This window comes from Ursus maritimus (genome assembly GCF_017311325.1).
Source record: "Ursus maritimus isolate PB19 chromosome X unlocalized genomic scaffold, ASM1731132v1 scaffold_X1, whole genome shotgun sequence".
In the NCBI taxonomy this organism is placed as follows: Eukaryota; Metazoa; Chordata; class Mammalia; order Carnivora; family Ursidae; genus Ursus; species Ursus maritimus.
In genome coordinates this window covers 81,748,738-81,769,682 of record NW_024423319.1, presented here as the reverse complement: position 1 = coordinate 81,769,682, position 20,945 = coordinate 81,748,738, and the positions used below count along the sequence as shown (strand labels likewise).

At 40.7% G+C, this 20,945-nt stretch overlaps 1 protein-coding gene across 1 annotated transcript in view; it reads right to left on the bottom strand.

The window, feature by feature from the left end:
* Window positions 1-20,945, bottom strand: part of DGKK (diacylglycerol kinase kappa) — a 181,647-nt gene that overhangs the window by 58,373 nt on the left and 102,329 nt on the right. The window contains exons 8-12 of the mRNA XM_040631564.1: window positions 15,866-15,968; window positions 10,587-10,770; window positions 9,754-9,862; window positions 8,878-9,017; window positions 7,881-7,962 (exon numbers count right to left, since the gene is read on the bottom strand). Of these exons, the coding sequence (XP_040487498.1) occupies window positions 7,881-7,962; window positions 8,878-9,017; window positions 9,754-9,862; window positions 10,587-10,770; window positions 15,866-15,968 (618 nt within the window). The remainder of the gene's footprint in view (window positions 1-7,880; window positions 7,963-8,877; window positions 9,018-9,753; window positions 9,863-10,586; window positions 10,771-15,865; window positions 15,969-20,945) is intronic.

The following is a 20,945-nucleotide window of genomic DNA, read 5'->3' as shown; positions in this document are numbered from 1 at the left end:
AGTCCAGGGCCTGATGGATTCCCCGGGGAATTCTACCAAACATTCAAAGAAGAAATAATACCTATTCTCCTGAAGCTGACTCAAAAAATAGAAACAGAAGGAAAGCTACCAAACTCATTCTATGAGGCCAGTATTACCTTGATCCCCAAACCAGGCAAAGATCCCATCAAAAAGGAGAATTACAGACCAACATCCCTGATGAATATGGACGCTAAGCTTCTCAACAAGATCCTAGCTAATAGGATCCAACAGTACATTAAAAGGATTATCCATCACAACGAAGTGGGGATTCAACCCTGGGATGCAAGGGTGGTTGAACATTCGCAAATTGATCAGTGTGATAGATCATATCAACAGGAAAAGAGTCAAGAACCATATGATCCTCTCAATAGATGCAGAGAAAGTATTTGACAAAAATACAGCATCTTTTCCTGATTAAAACACTTTAGAGTGCAGGGATAGAGGGTATATTCCTCAATTTCATAAAAACCATCTATAAAAGCCTACATGAATATCATTTTAATGGGGAAAAGGAGCCTCTTCCCCAAGATCAGAATGACAAGGATGCCCCCTCTTGCCATTATTTTTCAGCATAGTATTCAGAAGCCTTGCAACAGCAAATCAGACAACAAAAAGGGATAAAAGGTATCCAAATTGGCAGAGAAGAAGTGAAACTGTTCGTCTTCACAGAGACATGATACTCTATATAGAAAACCCAAGAGACTCCACCCCAAACTACTAGAACTTACAGAGCAATTCAGTAATATGGCGGATACAAGTCAATCATCAGAAATCAGTTGCATTTCTAGATTCAGCCGGGAGTTAAGATGATGGAGGAGTGGAGACACCAAAGCCATTGGTCCCCTGAGTCAAGCTGGGGATAGGTACCAGACCAGCCTAAACAACCACGGAACCAGCAGCCTGAGACGTATAAAGATGCATCTGGATTCACAAATGAACATCTCCAGTGCTGGAGTATTGAGGTACAAAAGGGAGCCGTGGAAACCGCGCACATATCGGAAGATAAACGGAAGGGGAAGGAGCTGCCGTGCGTTCGGGTGACGGGAAGCGGTAGCCACCTGCACGGGAGCGGGCGGGCTTTGGACGCACCCTGCAAAACAGCAGACTGAGACTGTGAGCGGGAGCGTGCGCCACCGGCTTCACGGAACTCCGAACCTGCAGTTTTACTGGGCATAGACTGAGACCCTCGAGATCCGGGAGCGCTGCGGGGGCGCCGCTGGCGGCTGGCGGCGTTAGGAACACAAAGGAAAGAGACGCGCCGGCCCTGGAAGTGAGTGAGGGCTGGGACGCCGGGTGTGGGGCGCACATCCCGGGACGCTGCAGGGTTGAGCAGCACCAACAGAAACAGAGTTAAAGTGGCCAGAACATTAGTAGAGAACGGGCCGCAATCCTTCTGTTCCGTGACAGAGGCTGAAATTTGGCCGCTGCTGCTCTGACTCTCAGAAGAGGCACAGCAAACCGCCAGGGAAAGCCGCCAGAGAACAAAAGCCTGGAAATACCGGCTCAGAGAGTGCCCATCCCCATCCCCCCTCGCAGGGGACACGGAGACTCTACCCAAACAGGGTTGCCTGAGTATCGGCGCGGCAGGCCCCTCCCCCAGAACACAGAAGGCAGGCTGAAAAATCAAGAAGCCCACAACCCGGGCGCCTGGGTGGCGCAGTCATTGAGCGCCTGCCTTCGGCTTAGGGCGTGATCCCGGCGTTCCGGAAAGGAGTCCCTCATCGGGCTCCTCCGCTGGGAGCCTGCTTCTTCCTCTCCCACTCCCCTGCTTCTGTTCCCTCTCTCGCTGGTTGGCTGCCACATAAATAAATAAATAAAATCTTTAAAGAAGAAGCCCACATCCCTAAGATCCCTATAAAACAAGGGGCACGGCCTGGGACCCAGTCAATAATTTGGGCTCTGGAAACCCCGCAACCTCTCTTCATCAGAATGACAAGAAGGAGAAGCCCCCCCCAGCAAAGAAAAGACAGTGATTCTGTGGCCTCTGCCACAGAAATAATGGATATGGATGTAACCAAATTATCAGAAATGGAATTCAGAGTAACGATGGTCAAAATGATGAGTAGAATTGAAAAAACTATTAACGAAAAGGTTACTGAGAATATAGAATCCCTAAGGACAGAAATGAGAGCGAATCTGACAGAAATTAAAAATTCTATGAGCCAAATGCAGGCAAAACTAGAGGCTCTGACGGCCAGGGTCGCAGAAGCAGAGGAACGGGTTAGTGAATTGGAGGATGGGTTAATAGAGGAAAAAATGAAAATAGAAGATGGTCTTAAAAAAATCCACGCCCACGAATGTAGGTTACGGGAGATTACTGACTCAATGAAACGATCCAATGTTAGAATCATCGGCATCCCCGAGGGGGTGGAGAAAAACAGAGGTCTAGAAGAGATATTTGAACAAATTGTAGCTGAAAACTTCCCTAATCTAGCAAGGGAAACAAACATTCGTGTCCAAGAGGCAGAGAGGACCCCTCCCAAGCTCAACCACGACAAACCTACGCCACGTCACGTCATAGTGCAATTCGCAAATATTAGATGCAAGGATACAGTATTGAAAGCGGCCAGGGCAAAGAAATTTCTCACGTACCAAGGCAAAAGCATCAGAATTACGTCAGACCTGTCTACACAGACCTGGAATGAGAGAAAGGGTTGGGGGAGCATATTTAAAGCTCTTTCAGAGAAAAACATGCAGCCAAGGATCCTTTATCCAGCAAGGCTGTCATTCAGAATTGATGGAGAAATAAAGACATTTCAGAATCGCCAGTCACTAACCAATTTTGTAACCACGAAACCAGCCCTACAGGAGATATTACGGGGGGTTCTATAAAAGTAAAAAGGCCCCAAGAGTGATACAGAACAGAAAGTCACAGCCAATACAAACAAAGACTTTACTGGCAACATGGCAACATTAAAATCATATCTCTCAGTAATCAGTCTTAATGTAAATGGTTTGAACCATCCCATAAAACGCCACAGGGTTGCAGATTGGATAAAAAGAAATGACCCATCCATTTGCTGTCTACAAGAGACTCATTTCGAACCCAAAGATGCATTCAGACTGAGAGTAAGGGGATGGAGTACCATCTTTCACGCAAATGGACCTCAAAAGAAAGCTGGGGTAGCAATTCTCATATCAGATAAATTGGATTTTAAACTACAGACTATAGTTAGAGATGCAGAAGGGCACTATATTATTCTTAAGGGAAGTATTCAACAAGTGGATATGACAATTATAAATATATATGCCCCCAACAGGGGAGCAGCAAGATACACAAGCCAACTCTTAACCAGAATAAAGAGACATATAAATAAAAATACATTAATAGTAGGGGACCTCAACACTCCACTCTCAGAAATAGACAGAACACCCTGGCAAAAACTAAGCAAAGAATCAAAGGCTTTGAATGCCATACTCGACGAGTTGGACCTCATAGATATATATAGAACACTACACCCCAGAACCAAAGAATACTCATTCTATTCTAATGCCCATGGAACATTCTCAAGAATAGACCATGTTCTGGGACACAAAACAGGTCTCAACCGATACCAAAAGATTGAAATTATCCCCTGCATATTCTCAGACCACAACGCTCTGAAATTGGAACTCAACCACAAGGAAAAATTTGGAAGAAACTCAAACACTTGGAGACTAAGAACCATCCTGCTCAGGAATGACTCGATAAACCAGGAAATCAAAAATCAAATTAAACAATTTATGGAGACCAATGAGAATGAAAATACAACAGTCCAAAACCTATGGGATACTGCAAAGGCAGTCCTAAGGGGGAAATACATAGCCATCCAAGCCTCACTCAAAAGAATAGAAAAATCTAAAATGCAGTTTTTATATTCTCACCTCAAGAAGCTGGAACAGCAACAGAGGGACAGGCCTAATCCACGCACGAGGAAGCAGTTGACCAAAATTAGAGCTGAAATCAATCAAGCAGAAACCAGAAGTACAGTAGAGCAGATCAACAGGACTAGAAGCTGGTTCTTTGAGAGAATCAATAAAATTGACAGACCACTGGCAAGACTTATCCAAAAGAAAAGAGAAAGGACCCAGATTATTAAAATTATGAATGAAAAAGGAGAGGTCACGACGAACACCATTGAAATTGGAAGGATTATTAGAAATTTTTATCAACAGCTATATGCCAATAAACTAAGCAATCTGGAAGAGATGGAATCCTTCCTGGAAACCTATAAACTACCAAGATTGAAACCGGAAGAAATTGATTCCTTAAACAGGCCAATTAATTATGAAGAAATTGAGTCAGTGATAAACAACCTTCCAAATAACAAAACTCCAGGCCCGGACGGTTTTCCTGGGGAATTCTACCAAACATTCAAAGAAGAAATAATACCTATTCTCCTAAAGCTATTTCAAAAAATAGAAACAGAAGGAAAGCTACCAAACTCATTCTATGAGGCCAATATTACCTTGATCCCCAAACCAGGCAAAGACCCCCTCAAAAAGGAGAATTACAGACCGATTTCCCTAATGAATATGGACGCCAAAATCCTCAACAAGATACTTGCTAATAGAATCCAACAGTACATTAAAAGGATTATCCATCACGATCAAGTGGGATTCATACCTGGGATGCAAGCGTGGTTCAATATTCGCAAATCAATCAGCGTGATACATCATATCAACAAGAAAAGACTCAGGAACCATATGATCCTCTCAATCGATGCCGAAAAAGCATTTGACAAAATACAGCATCCTTTCCTGATTAAAACCCTTCAGAGTGTAGGAATAGAAGGTACATTTCTCAATCTCATAAAAGCCATCTATGAAAAGCCTACTGCAAATATTATTCTCAATGGGGAAAAGCTGGAAGCCTTTCCCTTAAGATCAGGAACACGACAAGGATGCCCACTCTCGCCACTATTATTCAACATAGTACTAGAAGTCCTTGCAACAGCAATCAGACGACAAAAAGGGATCAAAGGTATTCAAATTGGCAAAGAAGAAGTCAAAATGTCTCTCTTTGCAGATGACATGATACTCTATATGGAAAACCCAAAAGAAGCCACTCCCAAACTATTAGAAGTTATAGAGCAATTCAGTAACGTGGCAGGATACAAAATAAATGCTCAGAAATCAGTTGCATTTCTATACACGAATAACGAGACCGAAGAAAGAGAAATTAGGGAATCCATCCCATTTACAATAGCACCAAAAACCATACGTTACCTTGGAATTAACTTAACCAGAGACGTAAAGGACCTATATTCTAGAAACTATAAATCACTCTTGAAAGACATTGAGGAAGACATAAAAAGATGGAAAGATATTCCATGCTCATGAATCGGAAGAATTAACATAGTTAAAATGTCCATGCTACCCAGAGCAATCTACACTTTCAATGCTATCCCGATCAAAATACCAAGGACATTTTTCAAAGAACTGGAACAAACAGTCCTTAAATTTGTATGGAAACAGAAAAGGCCCCGAATCTCCAAGGAACTGTTGAAAAGGAAAAACAAAGCTGGGGGCATCACAATGCCGGATTTCGAGCTGTACTACAAAGCTGTGATCACAAAGACAGCATGGTACTGGCACAAAAACAGACACATAGACCAATGGAACAGAATAGAGAGCCCAGAAATGGACCCTCGGCTCTTTGGGCAACTAATATTTGATAAAGCAGGAAAAAACATCCGGTGGGAAAAAGACAGTCTCTTCAATAAATGGTGCTGGGAAAATTGGACAGCTACATGCAAGAGAATGAAACTTGACCACTATCTCACACCATACACAAAAATAAACTCCAAATGGATGAAAGACCTCGATGTGAGACAGGAATCCATCAAAATTCTAGAGGAGAACATAGGCAGCAACCTCTACGACATCGGCCAAAGCAACCTTTTTCATGACACATCTCCAAAGGCAAGAGAAACAAAAGATAAAATGAACTTGTGGGACTTCATCAAGATAAAAAGCTTCTGCACAGCCAAGGAAACAGTCAAAAAAACTAAGAGGCAGCCCACGGAATGGGAGAATATATTTGCAAATGACACTACAGATAAAGGACTGGTATCCAAGATCTACAAAGAACTTCTCAAACTCAATACACGAGAAACAAATAAACAAATCAAAAAATGGGCAGAAGATATGAACAGACACTTTTCCAATGAAGACATACAAATGGCTAACAGACACATGAAAAAATGTTCAAAATCATTAGCCATCAGGGAAATTCAAATCAAAACCACCTTGAGGTATCACCTTACACCAGTTAGAATGGCAAAAATTGACAAGGCAGGAAACAACAAATGTTGGAGAGGGTGTGGGTAAAGGGGATTCCTCTTACACTGTTGGTGGGAATGCAAGTTGTTCCAGCCACTTTGGAAAACAGTGTGGAGGTCCCTTTAAAAGTTAAAAATTGAGCTACCCTATGATCCAGCAATTGCACTACTGGGTGCTTACCCCAAAGATACAGACATAGTGAAGAGAAGGGCCATATGCACCCCAATGTTTATAGCAGCATTGTCCACAATAGCTAAATTGTGGAAGGGCCGAGATGCCCTTCAACAGATGACTGGATTAAGAAGATGTGGTCCATATATACAATGGAATATTACTCAGCCATTAGAAAGAACAGTTACGCAACATTTGCAGCAACACGGATGGGACTGGAGGAGATTAGTCTAAGTGAAATAAGTCAAGCAGAGAAAGACAATTATCATATGGTTTCACTCATTTATGGAACATAAGAAACAGGAAGATTGGTAGGAGAAGGAAGGGAAGAATGAAGGGGGGTATACAGAAGGGGGAATGAACCATGAGAGACTGTGGACTCTGGGAAACAAACTGAGGTCTTCAGAGGGGAGAGGGGTGGGGGATTGGGATAGGCCGGTGGTGGGTATTAAGGAGGACACATATTGCATTCTGCCCTGGGTGTTATACGCAAATAATGAATCATGGAACATTGCACAAAAACTGAGGATGTACTGTATGGTGACTAATATAACAAAATAGAAATTATAAAAAAATAAATTAATTAATTTTAAAAAAAGAGGCTAGTATGTTTGAAAATTCTCATAATAACATAAGAAAAAAATCGTTCTATAATTCTCATTAGGATAAAAGCCCAAACTTCCTACCGTGGATTACTGGGTTCTTCCTGGCCTGGCCCCTGATTGCTTTTCCAGCCTCATCTTTAGTCATTCTCCCTGCATTTCTCCTCCCTGACCCCTATGCCTTAGCCATTAATAAATGTATGTGAATATTCCATTCTGTTCTGTGAATATTCTATGCTCTGTCTTGCCTTTGGAACAACACGCACTATTCAGTCTGTCTGGAACAGGCCTCCTGTTTCTTAATATTCTGATTAATTCCCTCTGGTCCTTCAATCTCTTCTGAAATGGCGCTTCTGAGAAGCTTTCCTTGATTTCCCCCAGACTGGGTTTGGTACACCTGCTGGGTGTTCACACCCCTGTCTACTTCCTTATATACTAACACTCATAGTACTTTATTAAAATTATTGTTCCTATTACTAGACTATGAACTCCATGACAGCATGAACTGTGTCATTGTTTTCTACCCACTGATACATAAGAACAGCTCCTAGAACAGCTCCTAGAACCTCACACATAGGAGGTAATCCATAAATATTTTCCACACATATTTTGAATGAATGAAGAAGTAAATGGCTGAATGAATTATATCCCCAATGCCTAACACAGCTCCTAGTCAAAGCTGCTGATTGACATGTCTGCAGTCCTCACTGATCTCATCCTCATTGAGCCCATGGACAATACAAAAGCTTCTCTCTGGGTTTTGCCTATTATTTCACTGTGTACTAAAGGTGTTGGCCTGAATTACAGCTGGGCAGTAGTTACCTCAAATCGGGGTATATCCATTTCAACTTGTCCTCTTATCAATGGGGTTTGTCTGGGAGTCTCACGGATCATCACACTCCATCTGAAATGAAGGTCAAAGACAGATATTTAAGGCCCTGTTTCATCACAGGCTGTCATCAATGCTTCACATGTGAAGAAAAAGGTCAGAATGTTTATGTGGTGGGGGAAGATGAGCTGTAGAAATGCCCACACTATCTCAGGTCACCTGATCTCAAAATATATTACAAGTGGGGCCTCTGCCTCGTGACTTCTCGAGGCCAGTGTGATGGAAAGAATTCCATCATAGGGTCAGAGGGCAGTGCTTCTCAACCAGAGAAGGAACTATCAAGATCACCGCAGGTGCTTTTGTAAAATACATATGCCAGGGCCCTACCCAAGATGTACTGAATAAGAGTCTTTGTGGTGGGCTCAGCATGGTACCTTGAGAAAACTTCCCAGAATATCCTTATGGGCAGCCATAAATCAAATACTATGACCCAGCATTGACCTTATCTTTTCTCAGGAGATAGGATGGCAATACTCATTCTTCTCTAGAGCAGAGACAATCTAGGCCAATTGTTTCTGAACCCTAATTTTTTTTGAGTTTCTTTGAAAAACTGATGAAGCTATAGAATGGTTTCTATACTACTCTGGAATAGAATAGAAAGATAGAAATACTTCCAAGTAAAAAATATGCTTACCTAGATAATTAGCTATGCAATTTGAAGGAGGTTTACAGAACCCTTAAAATTTACTTGTGAGCCTCCTGATTTAGGATCTTTTAAGTTTGAAGAGGGGCTTTAGTGATGTCTAAAGGACACATGGTAGACCCTGAATTCCTAATAGACAAGGCCCCCTAAAACTGCCCTGCACTGAAACCAGAAAGGAATGAGGCTCTGTGAGGGAGGTTAGAAGATTCACGGTTGAGATGATGTAACTGAGAGTAATTGATATGGGACTGGAATGGGCACAATGACCAGATCTTTCAGCCACTCACCTGTCTAGAATCCTCACACTAGCCTGCTCCACTCTGTTAAGGATGGTCACAGGTGACTTGTTTTTGTTCCAGAATGCACCCCAGCCTAGGACACGGGCCAGATCGTTGCCGGTTCCAAGTGGGATGACTGCCAACTGACACTGCAAGAACAAAACCCGGCACCATTTTCAGTCAGTCCTACCAAGATCCACCCATAAAAGAACCCAGAAGGTGCTCCTTGGGAAAAATAGTGGTCTCAAAGCCAGTGGCAATAAGAGACTTCTGATTTTAGGAAGTGTAATAGGAAGATATGTGATGCTGAGTGAGCTTTTTCCTAAAAGTTTGGTCCCACTCAGTACAGGGAAAAGTTGGAATATGCTAATATTTATAGCCATGCTTATGAAAGAGAAGTATAGCCACAAACTTCTATCAAGGCTTGGCCAAGGAGATAAGGTGCCTCGGGAGATAAAGCTACTAGAGTCAGAAGAGCAGGGAGCTATCTAGGGAGGGGGGAAAGTAAGAGGAAGGTTTCTTCTACTTTTGAGACTCAGGGAAGAAAATCAGTGGTCTCAGGAAGGGAAGGAAATTGGGGGCTGAATGTGGTCTGAAGCCACTTCTTTTTGCTTGCTCTCCTTCCCTTCAAATCTTTGCTCTGGGGCCTGGGGAATAAAGCACTGCTCATTCTTTCTGCTAACACCCTCATTTCTCCTTCACACAGAAAATGGTTTAGGTGAGGAAGCTTAGATTGGGAATCTGCCTGTCAGGTTGACTATGAAACCAGTGGAAAACATGTGTGTTATAGATAAGGAGAGTGAAGACCAGGGACATTTTGGGACGAGCAGCTCTATACCCCCAGTCTCTCTAGCAATGGCTGAATGGAGTCAGCTAGGAACTCACCCTTTCATGTAATCCAAAGGCATCAATCAGCGATAAGACCCAGCTCACGCTGCCGTCTCCACCACAAACCACAATGCGAAAACGAGCAAAATTCTTGAACATGCATAGCCTGAAAGAAAGAAGGGAAAGGGCATCATTTCATGAGTTGCTAGGTTTTACAACTTTTTTCTATACTGTGTCAGGAGCTAAGGACTACTGCTTCTGCATCCTGCTAACAGGCTACCGGCCTTCTTTCACTTAGCTCCTATCTCTCTGTGTACCTAACATCACAGGCAATGCTCCCGTAGGCAATCCTGGGGATGAGGCCTTGCTTCAGCCCACACTCTTCTATGCCTACCCTTGCTCTGGAAGCTACTAGTAACCTAGCAAAACCCACTTGCTGAGGCCCAAGAAGAATGGCTTGTACAGTGGCCAGTGGCTTCAAGGAAACCAGAGCTGAACAAGTAAAACAGGTCCATAAGTAAAATAGGTCTATAGGGAAGATACATCTACTTGGCCCCAGGAAAGAATGAGGGATAGGAAAGGTGAACAGAAATACCCATTTGCCTCTTCCTCTGAGGTCAGGAGACATAGTTAGACTTCTTCCAACCAGGAAAGGTGGAACAAATCTAAGAGCAGGACGTGGGCTTGAAGGGATTTCTGGTAGAGGGCTAAAAATCCTCCAACTAGCCAACCCCAAATGCTTTGAAGTTATGTGTCTGCATCCTGACTTGAGAAAATATATCTTTCCTGCCCTGGTACTATAACTGATTCCAGGAAACCTATCCTAGTCTAGAATGTACAGCGTGAAGAATCCCTTCTATACTCAACTATATCCCTTAGCTCATGCTTACCCGGCTTCAGGTCCACCCTTCGACAGGTCAAAAACTTGAGATGGGTTAAGGTATTGTTTGAATTTTCGGAGGAAGACGATCCCTTGGTGATCGCCGCTTTTAGAGTTGATGAAGATGAGAAGGGGACATGAACAGGCTGATGACCAATCGAGGTTCCAGAAGTCTGAAGATACTACTAATTGGCCTGATACATGCACACAACAAAAAGAAAAGGAGAAAAAAAAAAAGGGGGCCGTTGAGATGGAAATAAGACACGACTTGACATCACATTGTGCATAGACTTTAAAAAAACAGCTTTCTTGAAGTATAATTGATAAAGAACTGCACATATTTAATACATACAATTTAATGAGTTTAGATATAGGCAAACACACATGATACAATCACCACAAGCAAAGCAAAAAGACATATCCAACAACTCTCAGACTTTCCTTATGCTCCAGTCTCCTGAAACTGAGTAGCAGGGGGGAATTCAGAACATAACCCAAAAGGGCTTTTATTAAATGTCTGCCCAGCTGTTGCCAGGCTAACAACATTTGCTGAGCAATTACTGTATGCCAATCATCATGCTAGATACTGCTAGGGGTGTAGTCCCTGCCCCCAAGCTGAGGGAACAGACTCATACACGGTAGTACGTTGAAACACAAAGATTAAAGAAATTGGTGCCACAGTGAAGGATTAATAAAACACTGTGGGGAAACTGAAGAAGGAGAGGGTTGAGAGCCCAAGGATCAGAATACCAATTAGTTCTCTCTTTGCCTGGGATAGTTCAGTTCTCACAGTGAGAAGATACCAGGTAAGGAGAGAGGAGGGGGGAAAGGTTGTCTTTTAGCCAGGAGCTAATGACAGAACATATCAATGTGGGAGGAAGGAGGGAGCTTTAATTACTCCTCTAAGGCTCTGGCAGAGCAATCCCCGTTATCACACCAACTTTCAGGGGAAATAAGACTATAGGGAATTTGTCTGAACAAGAGAGACTTTTAATAATTCCTAACTCTGAAGTTCCCTATAGGGAAGTGGAGTAATAGCAGTCTAAATTGCCAATGCCTGCCAGCTCCTGCTGAGTCTTAGTGCCTGTTGGCAGGGAGACAGGCAGTGAGCAAAGGCCCCTTAGGAGATGGTAGACAAATCGTGAGCCCCTAAAGTCTGAGCTTGTGACTTGCCAGGGATACCCCAGCAAAAATAAATGTAAAGGGCAAAAGGCATGTGGCCCACTCCTGAATTGTGTGGAGCGCAGGGAGGGAGGAGAGTTTAGTTGTCCCATTTGTTGTAACCTGAGTGAAAGGGAGCCTGGAGGAATACTGCTGACATGAGCAGATTTCATGGTTGTTTTGTCTGGAAAAACCTAAAGCAGGCTTCTTCTCACTGGCCAGTAGATCTTGAAGGCATCCTTAGCCACTTAGCCAGTCAAGCACCAAATTTTCAGGGCTTGCTAGGACTCACAGCTACAAGGGGAGTCTGCTATGTCCCTTCAGTAGCATAGCTTGGAAGTCGTTACTCTCCCTGAACACATTATCCAAAGGTAGTACCCTTCCCAACATTTGTTTTGCAATAGGAAATATGTTGACACAAAGGTAGTTAATATTTTATTCATTCATTCATTCATTCATTCATTCATTCATTCATTCAACAAATATGTATTGAGGGCATTCTCTGTGCTTGTCCTTCTTATGTTCTGAGAATACAGTGGTGGGCAAGATAGAAATAGTTTCTGTTCTTGTGGAACTTACATTCTAATGGTGGGAGGTACAAGATAACAAAGAAATATAGAAAACAATATGATATGAAGAAAAAGAAGTCAGGGAAACAAGATGGAGACTAAAGGGGTGTTATTTTAGACAAGGTGGTCAGAGACAGCTTCTCCAGGAGGTGACATTTGAATGAAACTTGAATGAAGTAGAAAAAAAAGTGAACAATGCAGATATCAGGGGGAAGAATTTTGGGGGCAGAAGAAAGAATAAGTGCTAAGACCCAGAGAAGGGAGACTGTCTGGGGTGTCTGAGGACTACTAAACAGAATGGCATGACTTGTGTAGTGAGTGAGGGGAAGAGTGGCAGAAAGGAGGTCAGAGAGATGACAGGAACCATATAAAATGACAACAAGATGTGAGGAAGCAGTTTAAAAATAAGGGTGAGACTGTTTAGTATGGTAAAAAACATTAGGGGTCAGGTCATAAGATATATGAAGAAAATCATCAAAAAAGGGAGTATCTTTTTATTTTCATTTTAATTAATTAATTAATTTTAGAGAGAGAGTGCATGTGCACACATATGGTGGGGGGGTGTGATTGTGGGGGAGGAGCAGAGGGAGAGGGAGAGAGAGAATCTTAAGTAGGCTCCATGCCCAGCACGGAGCCCCATCTCACAACCCAGAGATCATGACCTGAGCCAAAATCAAGAGTCAGACACTTAACCTACTGAGCCACCTTAGGCGCCCCTGAAAAAGGTAGTATTGTTTTATGTGCTTGCTCCTCATCCAACCAACAATGTAAGCCCCAACTCATGGCCTGGCTTCAGGCTTACCTCTCCTTTGTTTGAGAAGCTGATTCTGCTCTGTGCTTCCTTTCCTTATTCAGCAACCTTCTGCTAACACCCTCCAGGTGATCATGTGACTTTGGGTATGTACTCCAATGAAAGGATTTATGGAAACAGGTTCCTGCCAATATCTAGTGGAACTGTTAGCTATGCTTAGAAGCAAGGACTCCCCATGCCAGAGGTCCTGGAATAGACCTGTCTATGCCCAGTGATTTTTACCACAATGGGTTAGTCCCTTTCTAAAGGTGAGGCAGCAGTAGCACTGAGACCAACTACCATGAGCAAGTTGGGCCTCCATTTCCTTATCTGCAAAGTGGGCCATTCAAAAAACTAACTTGCTTCCCAGTGTTGAGATGAAAATGAGCTAGGTGTTACATTGATGAGAAAAGGAAATATAAATTGTTTCTTAAAGGTGAAAAGATGACCAAACTCACTCATAAATAAGAAAGATACTAATTAAAACCAGGCCACGGTAAACATCTTTTTCTTATCTAGAGATTGGCAAAAATAAAAAAATGAATGATACACTTGATCGAGGAAGAAATGGAAAATATGAACTCTCACTGAGGGTGGAAGTGCAAAGTGACACAAGCCCTATGGGGGGCAATTTGACAGCATCTATGAAAATTACAAATGCCTATGCATTATGACCCAACAATTACACTTCTGGAAATTTTTCCTATGGATGTATATGCAAAATGACCTGTAAGAGATTGTTCATTGAAGCATTGTTGCAATAACAAGAGACTGAAAACTACCAAATTAGAGGACTTCTCAAATAAATTATGGTATATATCCATATAATGGGATATCTTGTAGCTGTAAAAAGGAATGAGGAAGCAAGCTTTTGTTGATACAAAAAGATCTCCAAAATATACTGTGAAAGAGGAAGAAAAAGCAAGGTTCAGAGGAATGTGTATAGTGTTAAAAAGGGGAGGGATAAGAATATATGTTTATATTTACTATACAGGAAGAAATACTAGAAGCTATTCAATATACTAATGGCAGTAATCAACTTTTTGTGAGTGGGGATGGGATGGGGCTATGGGAGATTGAGAAGATTGAAAGGATAGTGAGTTTTTTTTGCTAAACGTGTGTGTTTGTGTTTCTATTTTAAAAAATTTGAATCATGTGAATATATTAACGAGTCAAAAATTAAATTAAGAAATAGGAAAAAATTATGCTAATGTTATCTATAAATTAAATAGCCATGAGGTTGTAGCTGAAATCATTTGTAGATCCGTTTGGCAACTTGGAGCATGGGCTGCCTTCTGCACTGCACTTCTACAACAGAATGCAGCTGTGTGCCACAGCTGGTTGCCCTCCAGATTTATTCACTAACCTACAGCAAACATCTTAACTTCTCTGGATGTTCATTTCTCCATATGTACAATAGCATCATGTTGCAATGATTAATAAAATAATCCAGGATGGGGGTGGAAAACTGAGATAAAGAGAAAATTGTATAATTAAGGCAACTCAAACTTCATTGTCAAACCTAATTTGGTCACAGATGGGAAGAAAACAAGAAGCAGCACTGGCAGAAAGCTATTCCTAGGAGAAGACAAAGGCAACCCCATCAAGCATTTCCCCCAGAGTTAGAGAACATCTGAATTTGAGCAAGGCCAAAGAGTGAAATATCCCTGTGGGGGTCTACAGTTTTCATTAGGCTAGAAGACTAGTGATTTAATTTTGTTGTCCTTTGGGACTATGTTTCTTGATATTCAGGCCCTTTACATATTATCACTTATCCTCCCAATACACAGTTATCATCCCCATTTACAGATGTGGAAAGTGAAGCTCAGAGAACGTAAGTGACTTACCCAAAGTCACCTAGTGACAAAAACTCATGGTTGCCTGGCCTTTGTTTTTTCCTTTATACCATGTTGTTTCTATGTCTCATCATTCTTTAAAAAAAACACACACACAAAACTAAAGGAAACATCCCTCTCCTTTGCTCCTGTTTTATCTGTTCTAACATATCTAGACCTTCCGAGAGAAGACTCTATAGGAAGTTTACTCTTGCTGCATTGATTTCATTTCTGCCTCCTTTCTGTGCAACCTCCTGCAATTAGTTGACAGTCCTAACATTTTCTGATCTCCAAGTGTTTCCAAGTGTCACTCTTTTGGTGCTTAGCGTATGCTACCTTAATCTATCAATTGTCGTACTATATCAATTTCCTGGGTCAACGATAACCATAAACTCTGGAAATGCTCCTATCCTGAATCTCTTTGTAGCCTTTCAACACCTTATGAATAGAACTCTCAATAAATCACTAGTGTTTAGGAATTGACAAAGCAGCAGCAGAGCATGTTGGGGCAATGATCATGCTAGTTTCAGATTTGGAGTCAACCTTGGTGTAAGTTTCCATTCTAAAAATAACATGACCTGGGCCTTTATGTAGTTCTTCTTTGCCCACCTTGATGCAACCAAACTTATTTTATAGATTATCTAGTGTCTGAAAATCATGAACAAGCTGGAATCAAAAGTCTGATAATTCAGAAACAATTGGGACAAAGCCTACAGAGAACATGCCCACATACATATACACCATAAGCATCAACAGTCATTATCCCAAAGCTCTAAAAAGAAACATGAGCTGTCTCTACATATATGCACATTCTTACTCCCCCAAAACGTTTGACTGGTTGAGAATAATAATTTAATTAAAAATTTCCCCAGTCTTAACACCTTCCCTCCCTCCCCAATGAAATACATTCTGAGGTTAAAGTTTATGTACTCACCATCCCCTTGAGGGTCGCTGAGGGCAGTGGGAGGAATGACTGATGTTCGATGACTTCCAAACCAGCATTCCTTGGAAAACCGTCTCCGGCAGTCATCATGCACCTGAAACGACAAGAGAAGAACAGAGAAAAAAAGGAAGGGGGAGAGAAAAAGATACAATTGATTAGTCCTGAGTTCCAGTTCCAAGATTTGAGTCCCCAGTGTTAAAATCTCCCTTTCTGAGATTTGGTGCCATACACATTCCCCTGTCTCAAACTGGACACACCCTTTCCAACTTCAGCCTGCCCTACCCTGAAGGTGACCTCTGAACTCTGTTCCTTTCAAAGGTAGCTTTCAGAAGATACCCATCATAGGCATTAAGAAGACAGTAGTCCCAGGGCACAATCTTAGTGGCCTACGGAATAGGGAGCTTACTTGCATTTTAAGAGTACTAATCCTGTTAATATGCTATTAACACTTCAATCCTTACAACAACTCTGTATGGTAGGGAACACATTATTAGGTTCATTTTAGAAATGAGGATACCAAAGGTCAGAGAGGTGAAAAATCTTGGTCAAACAGCTGGGAAGTGGCAGAGCTGAGATTATGTTGCTTTCCCCACAAGTGGTCATATTTCCCAAATTTCTGATATTTTTAAGTACAATTTCCTAGACAATTGTACAGTTCTTAGAGGACATGAACCCGGCTTGATTATGCAAAAGCAATTCAAAGAGAGCCAGAGGACAACCAGAGTCTTCTTTTTTTAAATTGAGATATAATTGACATATAACATTGTATCAGTTCCAGGTGTATGACATCATGATTTGATATTTGTATATATTGCAAAATGATCACCACAGTAAGTGTAGTTAATATCTGTCACCTTACATAATTACAGTTTTTTCTTGTGATGAGAAATTTTAAGGTCGATACTCTTAGCAACTTACAAATAGGCAAAACAGCATTATTAACTGTAGTTACCATGTTGTTCATTATATCCTGATGACTAATTTATTTTAGAACTGGAAGTTTGTATCTTCTGACCACCTTCACCTATTTTGCCCATCTCCCCCTCCCCCAATATACATGAGCTCATTTTTCTTAGATTCCACATATCCGTGAGATCATATAGTATTTCTCATTCTCTGACTCATTTTATGTAGCATAATGCCTATAAGGTCCATCCATGTTGTTGCAATTGGCAAGATTTTTTTCATTTTTAGGGCTGAATAATATTCCATTGCATATACATCTACCACATTTCTTCATCCATTCATCCGTCAGTGGACGCGTAAGTTGTTTCCATATCTTGACGATTATAAATGGTGCTGCGGTGAACATGGGAGTGCCTATATGTTTTTGAGTTGTGTTTTCATTTTTTTTCAGATAAATACACAGAAGTTGAATTGCTAGGTCAAATGGTAGTTTTATTTTTAATTTTTGAAGGAAACTCTACTGCTTTCAACAGTGGCTGCACCAATTTACATTCCTGCCAGCAGTGCACGAGGTTTCCTTTTCTTCATATCCTCATCAACATTTATTTCTTCTCTTTTTGGTAATAGCTATTCTGACAGGTGTGAGGTGGTATCTCATTGTGGTTTTGGTTTTCATTTCCCTGATGATCAGTGATGTTGAAAACCTTTTCATATACCTGCGGGCCATCTGTATGTTTTCCTTAGAAAAGGATCTATTCAGATCCTCTGCCCATTTTCTAATTGGATTGATTGTTTGTTTGCTTTTTGCTATTGAGTTGTGTGACTTCTTTATATATTTTGGATATTTACCCTTATCATATATATGATTTATAAATATTTTCTTTCATTCAGTTGGCTGCCTTTTCCTTTTGTTGGTGGGTCCTCTGCTCTGCAGAAGCTTTGCATTATTTTTTTTCCAAATTTTTATTTAAATTCTAGTTAATTAAAATATAGTGTAATATTGGTCTCAGGAGTAGAATTTAGTGATTCAGCAATTACATATAACACCCACTGCTCATCATAACAAGTGCCCACCTTAATACCCATCACCCATTTAACCCATCCTCCACCCACCTCCTTCCATCAACCCTCAGTTTGTTCTCTATCATTAAGAGACTTATGGTTTGCCTCCCTCTCTTGTTTCTTTTCCCTTCCCATATATTCATCTGTATTGTTTCATAAATTCCACATATGAGTGAAATCATATGGTGTTTGTCTTTCTCTGACTGACTTAATTCGCTTAGCATAGTACACTATAGCTGCATCCACATCATGGCAAATGGCAAGATTTCATTCTTTTTGATGGCTGAGTAATATTCCTTTGTATATATATAACACTTCTTTTTTATCCATTCATCAGTCAATGGACACTTGGGCTCTTTCCAATGTTTGGCTATTGTGGACAATGCTGCTATAAACATGCAGGTGCATGTACCCCTTCAAATCTGTACTTTTGTATCCTTTGGGTAAATACCTAGTACTGCAATTACTGGGTTGTAGTGTAGTTCTATTTTTAACTTTTTGAGGAACCTCCATACTATTTTCCAGAGTGGCTGCACCAGTTTGCATTCAGAGGGCTCCCCTTTCTCAGCATCCTCACCAACACCTGTAGTTTCTTGTATTGATAATTTTAGCCATTCTGACAGGTGTGAGGTGGTATCTCATTGTGGTTTGGATTTATATTTCCCTGATGATGAGTGATGTTGAGCATCTCTTCATGTGTCTGTTGGCCATCTGGATGTCTTCTTTGGGAGATTACCTATTCATGTCTTCTGCCCATTTCTTAACAGGATTATTTGTTCTCTGGGGGTTGAGTCTAATAAGTTCTTTATACGTTTTGGATATTAACCCATTATAAGATATGTCATTTGCAAATATCTTCTCCCATTCTGTAGGCTGCCTTTTAGTTATTCTGATTGTTGCCTTCAATGTGTGGAATCTTTTTATCTTAATAAAGTCCCAATAGTTCATTTTTGCTTTTGTTTCCTGTACCTCTGGCAGTGTGTCTAGCAAGAATTTGCTACAGCCAAGGTCAAAGAGGTTGCTGCCTGTGTTCTCCTCTAGGACTGTGATGGTTTCCTGTCTCACATTTAGGTCTTTCATTCATTTTGATTTTATTTTTGTGTATGGTATAAGTGATCCAGTTTCATTTTTTTGCATGTTGCTCTCCGGTTTTCCCAACACTATTTGTTGAAGAGACTGTCTGTTTTCCATTGGATATTCCTTCCTGATTTGTTGAAGATTAGTTGATCACATAGTTGTGGGTACATTTCTGGGTTCTCTGTTCTATTCCCTGGATCCATGTGTCTGTTTTTGGGCCAGTACCATACTGTCTTGATGACTATAGCTTTGTAATATAGTTTGAAGTTCGGAATGGTGATGCCTCCAGATTTGTTTTTCTTTTTCAAGATTGCTTTGGCTATTTGGGGTCTTTTCTGGTTCTGCACAAATTTCAGGGTTTTTTTTCCAGCTTTGTGAAAAATGCTGTTGGTATTTTGATAGGGATTGCATTAAATGTGTAGATTGCTTTGGGTAGTATAGACAATGTTTGTTATTCTAATCCATGAGCATGGAATGTTTTTTTTCCATTTCTTTGTGTCCTCCTCAATTACTTTCATAAGTGTTCTAAGGTTTTCAGAGTATAGGTCTTTTACCTCATTGGTTAGATTTATTCCTAGGTATCTTATTGTTTTTGGTGCAATTATAAATGGGATCAAATCCATGGTTTCTTTTTCTGCTACTTCATTATTTGTATATAGAAACACAACAGATTTCTGTAAATTGACTTTATATCCTGCAACTTTGCTGAATTCATGTTTTAGTAATTTTTTGGTGGAATCATTCAGGTTTTCTATATAGAGTATTATGTCTGCAAATAGTGAAAGTTTAACATCTTCCTTGCCATTTCAGATGCCTTTTATTTCTTTTTGTTGTCTGATTGCTGAGGCTAAGACTTCCAGTCTATGTTAAATAGTAATGGCGAGAGTTGACATCCCTGTCTTGTTCCTGACTGTACAGGAAAAGCTTTCAGTTTTTCACGATTGAGGATTATATTTGCTGTGGGTCTTTCCTATAAGGCACTTATGATGTTGAGATATGTTCCATCTATATCTTTTTTACTGAGGGTTTTTATCAATTTAAACAATTTCTGGAGACCAATGACAATGAAAACACAATGGTCCAAAACCTATGGGACACTGCAAAGGCGGTCCTAAGGGGAAAATGCATAGGCATCCAAGCCTCACTCAAAAGAATAGAAAAATCTAAAATGCAATTATTATATTCTCACCTCATGAAGCTGGAGCTGGAACAGAAGAACAAGCCTAACCCATGCATGAGAAGGCAGGTGATCAAGATTAGAGCAGAGATCAATGAATTAGAAACCAGGAGCACAGTAGAGCAGATCAACAGAATGGGAAGTCGGTTCTTTGAAAGAATAAATAAGATCGATAAGCCACTGGCCAGACTTATTCAAAAGAATAGAGAAAGGACTAAATTAATAAAATTATGAATGAAAGGGGAGAGGTCACAACCAAAACCAATGAAATAGGAAGGATCATTAGAGACTTTTATCAACAGCTTTATGCCAATAAATTAAACAACCTGGAAGAAATGGATGCCTTCCTTGAAACCTATAAACTACCAAGACTGAAACAGGAAGAATTTGATTATAGCAAACATTAAAAGAAGAAATAATACCTATTCTCCTGAAGCTGACTCATAAAATAGAAACAGAAGGAAAACTACCAAACTCATTCTATGAGGCCAGTATTACCTTGATCCCCAAACCAGGCAATGATCCCATCAAAAAGGAGAATTACAGACTGATATCCCTGATGAATATAGATGCTAAGCTTCTCAACAAGATCCTAGCTAATAGGATCCAACAGTACATTAAAAGGATTATTCATCACAACCAAGTGGGTTTCAACCCTGGGATGCAAGGGTGGTTGAATATTCACAAATTGATCAGTGTGATAGATCATATCAACAAGAAAAGAGTCAAGAACCATATGATCCTCTCAATAGATGCAGAAAAAGCATTTGACAAAATACAGCATCTTTTCCTGATTAAAACACTTCAGAGTGTAGGGATAAAGGGTACATTCCTCAATTTCATAAAAAC